Genomic DNA, 9077 nt, shown 5'->3' with positions numbered 1-9077 from the left:
CATTCTCCATTCCCTTCTCACTAATCCTGCATTCCCTCTCTCACCGCCCATCCTCATCTCCTCCCCTCCTGCCTTTCCTTACATTTCCCTCAGCCACACTCCAACTCTTTTTACATCTCTCGGCTCATCTTCTGTCATTACCCCTCACCTTCTACCTTATCCAACCCTCCAACCTCTCCTGCATCTCATCCCTCCTTTCATATAGACCCTCCTGCAACCATCCCCTGGCCAGGCTCAGCTGCAACATTTGCCTTTAGGCCTGGGCCAAAAGGTGGATGACAACGGGTGGGACGAGAGGGCAGGTTGATGGCGGGGCAGATTCAGTGGTGGGTGAAGAGAGAGGAGCAGTAGTAATTTGCACTAATCCATACACACTCAGCCCTGCCCTCCCCTCATGGCTTCTCCCAGGTCTGACAGTGATCTGCAAGCAGTAGCAGCAGCACAGGGCCTGTGGGTTATGCAGGCTCAGAGGCCCTGCAGCGGCCCTGTCCCTTCTCGTGCAGGGCTTCCTGTTACCACGGAAACTCATGCAAGGGCAGTACCACCCCAGGGCCTGTGAGCACGAGCAGGCTCACAGGCCCCACGCTGACTCCCACTACTAATAGTGCTGCTGCTTCTGGTGCATTTGAGGCACTTGTGACCACAGCTGAAGGTGTTGGGGTCCAGACTCACAGTTTGGGAAGCCCTGGCTTAAGTAAGCAGCTTCAGAAAGGTGAGTTTTTTAAAACTGGATTTGAACACGGCCAGAGTGGGAGCATAATGGACAGGCTCAGGAAACCTATTCCAGTCATTCGGTGCAGCAAGGTGGAGTTGGTGGTGGAGGAGAAGGGCACAGATAAGAGTGACCTGACCAATGAATGGGCTTTATGAGGAAGGATGCAGGGAGAGAGAGGAGAAGACAGGTAGTGAGGAGCTGCAGAGTGAGTGCATTTACAGGCGAGTAAGAGAAGAAGACAGGGAGGCTATGGAGCAGCTTGAGAAGAGGGGATAGATGCGCATAGCAGCACTGAAGGAGGAGAAGAGGTGCAGCTGAATTTGGAATAGATTGAAATGAGCAATGGTTCAGGGGGAGGCCTGCAGAAAGCAAGTTGTAGAAGTCTGAGGAGGAGGTGATAAGAGATCTTGAGCATCTGTAGCGTGCTCAGAAAGGAAGGGATGGATTTTAGTGATGTTATACAGGCTTATCTGGGTAAGTTCACCACACTCCCTGCAGCTGAATATCAGGCTGTACTTCTATTGCAAAAATAATGCTTCATTTTAAATTTTTACCATTCCTCAGTATAATTGTTATCCTTACATTTTCTTTTAGGCAAACTTTCTGCAGAACTAGGTAAGCTTTCTTCAGTTTAAAAAAAAAAACTATTTAAGGTGCATCTCTTGCTTTGGAAAGGCTCCTGTTTCCCTTACAATAAATAGAGAAGGCTGCACACAGAAACAGCAATTACAGGTTTTTATGGTCACAGACAGAGCCCTGAGAAATGAAAGGGACGGTGCCACAGGATTTGGGTTATGTTACTGGCTGAATACTGCAGCATGAAACCAGGGCCAGATTTTGGTGCCCATAGGCAGGACCTGCTGGAGGTGGGACAATAAGGGGAGAGGATAGCGTGTCACTGCAGCGTCCCTCTGAAGTGACGCAGACTCACAGCCCTAAAGCAAACAGGAGCAGCTCCTCTTCAGCCTGATAATTTGCTGCCTTCAGAATTGTCACACTGGGCAGTTGCCTCTTTTTGCCAATGCTTGATGGACCCTTGGTGTGATCCAGCATGGCAATTTCTTATGTTCTTATGAGGGTTCACAAATCCAACCTCTTCGGCTCAGCTGCATGTGGTTGTCTTGTTATTCCCTGGTTAAAATTCCTTTTCTATAGAATCAGTTACTGCAGAGGGGAAATGACCTACAAAGCTCAGGATGGGTTCATCCTGTAATTGATATAATCCTTCCTTTGGAAACTCACTGATTACTGATGAGCTTTACTAATTACTTGATGGCATCAGCTACAGATAGACACATCCCGAGCTTTGCATTCTGTTCAGATTTTGCATTGAGTGAGTGAGTAAAACTGGATCCATCCTTTATTGTTGAAGAGCTCCAGGATTACAGGAGCTGCTCAGGGCTCTTCTGAAGAAGTTTAAAAAGAAAGCCACTGGGGAATGAGCCTGGGTAATTAATTGCACAGTGCATCAGTTACAGGAGCACTGCAGCCCTTCAGGGATCAGTAAGAGACTGAGCTTATTGCACTGTGCTATGGGGAGCCAATGAAGAGACTCGTTTTATGCAGCCTGTGCATGAATGAGCCAATGAGAATCTTTCCTTCATGCATTCACTCAGCAGAGCTGTGAGACCAATAGGATGGAGTACAGATCTATTTGCCAATAAGAGTTGTGTTCTGCAAGCTTGTCAGTGAGTGACAGCCAATAGCAGAGCTTCTATTAATGAACGTGAGTGAGGAAGCTTTCAATGAGGGTTAGAGGTGGGTGTGTGAGGAGCCAATAAGAAGTGTGTGCTCATGTTTATTAATGTGTCTCCTCCCTGCAGTGGATGTGACTCTGGATCCTGAGACTGCTCATCCTAAGCTTGTCCTGTCCAAGGATGGGAAAAGCGTCAGACTCGGAGACACAAGACAGAACCTGCCTGACTCTCCCCAGAGATTTGATACTTGTGTCTTTGTGCTGGGGCGTGAGGGCTTCACCTCAGGGAGACATTACTGGGAGGTGGAGGTGGGAGACAAGACTGGCTGGACATTGGGGGTTTGTAAAGATTCTGTGAGCAGGAAGGGGAATATCACAATAATACCTCAGAATGGATACTGGGCAGTGTTACTGAGGGATGGAGAATACAAGGCCTGCACCTCCCCCTGGTCCCGGCTTCCCCTGAGTGTGAGACCCCGGGCAGTGGGGATCCTCCTGGACTATCAGGCAGGAAAGGTCTCATTTTACGATGCAGATGAGAAATCTCATCTCTTCACCTTCACCCACACCTTCACTGAGAAACTCTGGCCCTATTTCAGTCCTTACCTCAATGAAGGAGGTAAAAATGCCGGAGCTCTGAGAATCCGCCCTCTGCCAGCCTGGGAATGAGAGAGCCGGGCTCAGGGCTGTGATGTGAGATCTGGGAGATGATGAATGTGCAGATCTGCATGAAAGCGTTTGATGGATCAGAGGGGGACAATCAGATTTATTGCATGATTTCTAGAGCTGGGCTCATCTTGTGTTGGTGCAGTGGTTTCGGAGACACCCATCCCTTTTTAAATGTGGCACAATGGAATGGCCTTACATCAGGGCAGGGGTACAGCAATGCGCCCATTATAGCTTAATCTGGAGGTGTGATGACTTCTGTAACTTGATGCCTCTCTCTCTCTCTCTCTCAACGCTGCTGAAAAGGATATTTTTAAAATTCAGATAACTAAAGAGAATTCGGGGGGGGGGGGGGGGGGGAGCGCCGGGTTCGATTGCTACCAATGTTAGATTACTGCAGTGCGCTTTTGCTGGGGTTCCTAGTTACAAATACAGCAGCAAGGCTAATTTTGTCATGCCCGAGGAGAGTTAGTGCAGCCTCCACATTGTTACCAGTCCGGATAAGAGCCCAGTTTAAGGGAATGTGCTCAGTGCTTAAGGTTGCGTATGGTGAGGGAGGGAGTTATCTACAAATTTTGTGGCCCAGATTTATAGACCAAATAGAAGTCCTCGGTCCAACCTCAGAATCTTCGTTTGGGTTTTCAAATTATTAATTAAGGATTGTGATGTATGTAACTGCTATCTGTGAATTGCCAAGCACATGTACCAAGGGATTTTTTAATTGTTTTTAATTGTTTTAAACCCTAATAGGAAGAGATTTTTGGTTTACAGATGCTGCACAGTATCCTTCATTACTTAATCCAGAGAGTTAAGATATTTTAATTTGTTATTAAAGTAGAGATGTGTTTCCTGCATTCATTGTATTAAAAGGTAAACTTCGAATGTGTCAATTATAAGTAAGATAATTGCGTTTTGCATTTTCCCTTGATTACTCACAAGATGATCTGGTATAGTTTACAATCAGACCATTGCATATGTCATTTGACAGACATAATATGATAGACATTTTATAGCAGCAAATTCATTATTACAGTACAAAAATGTAGTTGTAGAGTGGTAGTTGTGTTTCACTGCGTGTCAATATGTCAGTACGTAGTGCGTAGTGCAATTTCATTGCGGGTCAGATGTTAGTGCATTCAATATGGCTGTGCGATTCAATGCTGGCGTTGTTAATCAGAAGTTTTCAGTTTTCTCATATCTTCTATCCCAGTGTCCTCCCTATGCTTATCCTTCACTCGATACATCCACAGGTTAGTCAATTATTTATTGTTTTTTTTCATCTATTGCAGGGCACCTATAAGAATATTCTCTAATACCATGTTAATTATTGTTCTTACTTGTTTCCTATATATTATCTGTTATTTAAAAGTTACATTGGAACGCATGATAAAGTATGAACTCTCTTTTGCTGACGCAGTTTATTTTGAAGCTGTTTCTGGGAAAATTAGAGGAGAAATGATTAAGAATGGGACCTTTGTTAAAGCTTGTTAATATGCAGGGCATAGCAAGCGGCAAGATAAGACAGCTGCAGTTCTGACTGTGGGAATTACAGGATGCCGTTTGTAAAAACACAGAGAAAACAAAGACTTAATATTAAAAATTTTGATTCAGTGGCAGGCGCAAGATAAGGATTATTGAAGTTGTGGGCAAGAGGAGGGGCCACTATGCAAGATTAGGAACAAGATCAAATATGATTCGGCCCAAATGATAAAGTAGTGACCCCCCCCTCCCACACACACACACACATATACATATATATACACTGCAATTATGTTCTTTTACCACTGGTGGGGGCTGGGCTCTGGCTATTACCATATGTTCTTAGTGTTTTGCAATGTAATTGGTACAAGGCTTCCAAGGATTTGGATCATCACTCCTGCACACCTAAAGCACCCCCCCTGGATCCTTGCCTGCAGATCCAGGTTGACTTTATTGAATTAACCCAATGCCAAACTTACAAGTATGTAGGAAGCAATGTTTTGCAGCTTCTCAGCCTCGTCAGAACTGATTTGCCTCCAGGCGCAGGTCACCTATTCAATTTTCCAGATGGACTGTGATCTTTTCATCGTATTTTGAGATGTATGGGAACAGGGATCAGGAAGAGAAGAAAAGGGCCCATCCCTGCAACCAGGAACTAATAATAGACCCGACATCCGAAAGAAGCTGCAGAAGGCCGAAGGCTTTGAGGGCATGAGCCTCAGCCAGTTAAAAGCTATAGCAGACCAGGTATGTGGAAATAGAGAAGTGGAAGAGAAAAGAGAGAAGCAAGTAGACACATGAAGGATAAAGTGACTGTTAGCCGCCGCTCTTGAGGACACTCGGACGGGAAGGAGCCAAGACAATGGCAGACCGCGAAGAGGAGGGGGAACAAGACCCCCCTTGGGAAAGAATCAGTGTGCGTACTGCAAAAATGAAGGCGATTGGAAGCGAGGACTGTGAAGAATGGCAAAAGAAATACGGGAGCCCTGCAGTGAATACTAACGACAAAAAATGGACCTGCACCGACACAAAGGGGCCGAGGAGGAAGGAGATCTGACAACCCCCACTGGCAGATGGCGGGGGAGGCGACAGCCTGAAGAGACCGGGAGGGAAGAATCCCCACTGACCCTCTGGTGGAAATCCACGAGGGAACACAACAAAATCAGGGGCCTGTTGGACTCAGAGGCCAACGATCTGTCATGACTGCACCAATCGGCCCCCCGATGAAAGAGACTGTTTCTATAGTGGGTGCCTCAGGTCAGGTACTCACTGCTCCTCTGCAGAAAGAATGAACTATACAAGTAGGCGGGACCATGGTATCCCTTATCGGACGGGACCTGCTGTGTAAACTACAGACCACATTGAGATTTCAACCAACAGGGGAAGTTAAAGCCTCCTTCGGGGACCATCCAGTGATACTCATCTGCCCTCTCAGGGAGAAATGGAGATTACTTCCTCAACCAGTCAATACCCAGAAGACACCCCATCATCGACAGAGACGGGATTTGTACCTGGAGGATTAGTCGTGAACGCCCCCAGTCTGGATCGAACTAAAGCAAGGCGCCCAAATAGTTAACCAAACCCAATACCCCCGTGCCATATGTCGCCAGATGCAGTAATCGGATCTGAGTCAGAAACACCTGAAGCAGGGAGTGCTGGAAGCAACCAGATCTGAGTGGAAACACGCCTTTGTCACCAGTAAAGAACCTGGTACTAACGACTATCGACATGTACAAGATTTAAGAAAAGTGAATACTCAAGTGGCAGATTTGGTAGCACTCGTGCCAAATCCATATTCAATCCTGGCTCAAGTTTCTTCTAGTTCCAAATGGTACAGTGTTATTGATCTCAAAGATGCTTTCTTCTCTGTTCCAATAGCAGAGGAATGTCAGAAAACTTTTGCCATCACTTGAAAAATGCGAAAACTGGAGAAAAGCAGCAGTATACTTAACTCGCCTACCCCAAGGATTTAAAAATTCACCCACTCTGTTCTCGGAGCAACTGGCCAAGGACCTGAAGATGTACCGGATCACACATGGGCCAGTTGTACAATATGTGGATGATCTCTTGATATTTAGGGAAGCATACTATGAATGTGCGGTATCAACCCTATACTTGTTGAAAACTTTGTACTCGAAGGGTATCGTGCGAGTAAAAAGAAAGCGCAAATTATGAAATAAGAAGTAGAATATTTGGGTTTTCGTCTCAGAGAAGGCACTCGTCGACTTGGAATCTCTCGTACTAGTTCTATAAGACATCAACCTGTACCCACCTGTAAGAATGAACTCCGTGCGTTTTTGGGAGCTGCAGGATATTGTAGACTTTGGATTGCAAACTATGCAATTATTGCTCAACCATTATATGATAAACTACGAGGCAAAGAAACAGAATCTCAGCCCTTTCAATGGAAAAAACAAGAATTAACGAATTTACAATCAACTGAAAGAAGCCTTGATCTCATCCCCCTGCTCTAGGGTTACCTGATATAACAAAACCATTTCATCTGTTCATAGATGAGAAGAAAGGAATGGCCATTGGGGTATTGACTCAAACTTTAGGATCATGGGAACAACCTGTTGCATATTTGTCAAAAGGAATGGACAATGTTGTTAAAGGATGGCCTGGTTGCCTTCGAAGCATTGCTGCTGCATGTTTACTGATACCTGAAGCTGTTAAATTAACATTTGGACAGACTTTACAAGTAACAACTCCTCATACTATTCAAGGACTACTAGAGACTCATGGACCAAAATGGATGACTAATTCACGTCTCGTCAAGTATCAAGCCTTACTGTGTGAACACCTGAAATTCAAATACAAGACAGCAAAAACTTGAATCCGGCTACTCTTATGCCGATACCTGAACCAGTTGCCCATGACTGTGAAGAAGTCATGACTACAATACATAGTAGGCCAGACCTGAGGGATCAACCCTGGCAAGGAGCTTGGACTTTATTCACTGATGGGAGCAGCCAAATCATTCATGGGATACGTTCTGCTGGATATGCTGTAGTATCCGAAGATGAAATCATTGAGGCTCAACCTCTTCCCCCAGGAACGTCTGCACAAAAAGCTGAACTAATTGCCCTTACTCGAGCTTTACAATTGTCAGAAGGAAAAACTGTCAACATATACACAGACTCTAAATATGCCTTTCTTACAATTCAAGTACATGGAGCTTTATATAAAGAAAGAGGTTTTCTAACTGCAGAAGGAAAACAATTAACCAATGCACCAGAAGTACATGAATTACTAAATGCAGTCTGGTTACCTCGCAAAGTGGCTGTAATGCATTGTAAAGCACATACAAGGAAATCAGATCCTATTGCTCAAGGAAATCAAAGAGCAGATAAAGCAGCAAAAGAAGTAACTCAAGAATATTTTCAAACAACAATAACAACATGTCCTCTTTTACAGTTTCCAAACGAGATCTCCATCTATACTACAGAAGAGAATGAATTGGCACAATATGAAAATTTCCATCAACAAAACGGATGGTGGATTATACAAGATGGGCGAATATGGATACCTGAAACTATTGCTTGGACAATAGTTAAAGAAGCACATGATTATACACACCTTGGTCGTGATTCATTGGCAAGATTACTGGAAAAGACATATTATATCCATCGAATCACTCAATTGATTAAACATGGCAATTAATCAATGTATCACATGTGCACAGAACAATCCTCGAAATGACCTGGTCCTGCTCCTGGGCATATCCTTCGAGGAACTATACCTTTTCAAGTTGTCAGTTTGGCACCTACATTGTACTTGGAGACCACAAAGTAGTGGATCAGTTGAAGTCAAATGGCCAGATATTCTACCATTAGCTTTGTTGCACATTCGTTGTACTCCAAGAAAATCTGGTCTAACACCGTATGAAATGATGTATGCCAGACCACCACCACTTCCATCATTTCCTGGATCGCTACAAATCCAAGGAGAAATGTTACTCAGTAAACAATTAAAGGGATTACATGATACAGTAATGGCAATTCGTACCTATACATGTGAAACTGAACCACTGATTCTAATTACACCAACTCATAAATTTCACATTGAAGATTCTGTATGGGTAAAAGAATGGGATGACTCTGATTGTCTCAAACCTCGATGGAAAGGACCATATACCATACTGTTGACAACTCCTACTGCTGTTAAAGTTTCTGGTTGTCCATCATGGATTCATTGGACCCGAATTAAACTGCTTCCAATACCTGGCGGGTATCCAAAACTGGAGAACAACAACTAAAATTCACCAGAAATATACCAAAAGCTGAAGCTGAGTAACTACTGCAATTAACATTGATAAAACATAACATCTGAAGAACAAAAATAATGTGTTTATTTCTTTTCCTTCTTTGCAGGCATAATAATACATGCTTTCGCTCTTAAACTCTGGGCAAAACAAAATACCAAGATTATGACTGCAGTGTACCAGAATAGACTGGTTTTAGATTACCTTCTGGCCCATGAAGGAGGGTTTGTGGAACATTTAACCTCTCCAATTGTTGT

At 44.2% G+C, this 9077-nt stretch overlaps 2 protein-coding genes across 2 annotated transcripts in view; both read left to right on the top strand.

Moving 5' to 3' along the window:
• The window catches only part of LOC115085687 (E3 ubiquitin-protein ligase TRIM39-like), a 106090-nt gene that overhangs the window by 29995 nt on the left and 67018 nt on the right, over positions 1-9077 (top strand). The window lies entirely within an intron of this gene.
• On the top strand, positions 760-3638 carry LOC115085991 (E3 ubiquitin-protein ligase TRIM39-like). Its single transcript, XM_029592572.1, has 3 exons — positions 760-841; positions 1310-1330; positions 2539-3638. Exons 1-3 carry the CDS (start codon positions 760-762, stop codon positions 3078-3080), a joined length of 645 nt encoding a protein of 214 aa, XP_029448432.1. The 3' UTR covers positions 3081-3638.

The sequence above is a fragment of the Rhinatrema bivittatum genome, chromosome 2, assembly GCF_901001135.1.
Source record: "Rhinatrema bivittatum chromosome 2, aRhiBiv1.1, whole genome shotgun sequence".
In the NCBI taxonomy this organism is placed as follows: domain Eukaryota; kingdom Metazoa; phylum Chordata; class Amphibia; order Gymnophiona; family Rhinatrematidae; genus Rhinatrema; species Rhinatrema bivittatum.
The sequence above is the reverse complement of the archived record's forward strand: the minus strand, read 5'-3'. Positions and strand labels throughout refer to the sequence as shown.

Coding starts and splice junctions, on each gene's coding strand:
- LOC115085991 (XM_029592572.1), top strand. CDS start 760: ATGGACAGGCTCAGGAAACCTATTCCAGTCATTCGGTGCAGCAAGGTG. Junction 842..1,309: donor GGAGAAGGGCACAGATAAGA/GTGACCTGACCA, acceptor ATTTTCTTTTAG/GCAAACTTTCTGCAGAACTA. Junction 1,331..2,538: donor CAAACTTTCTGCAGAACTAG/GTAAGCTTTCTT, acceptor TCCTCCCTGCAG/TGGATGTGACTCTGGATCCT.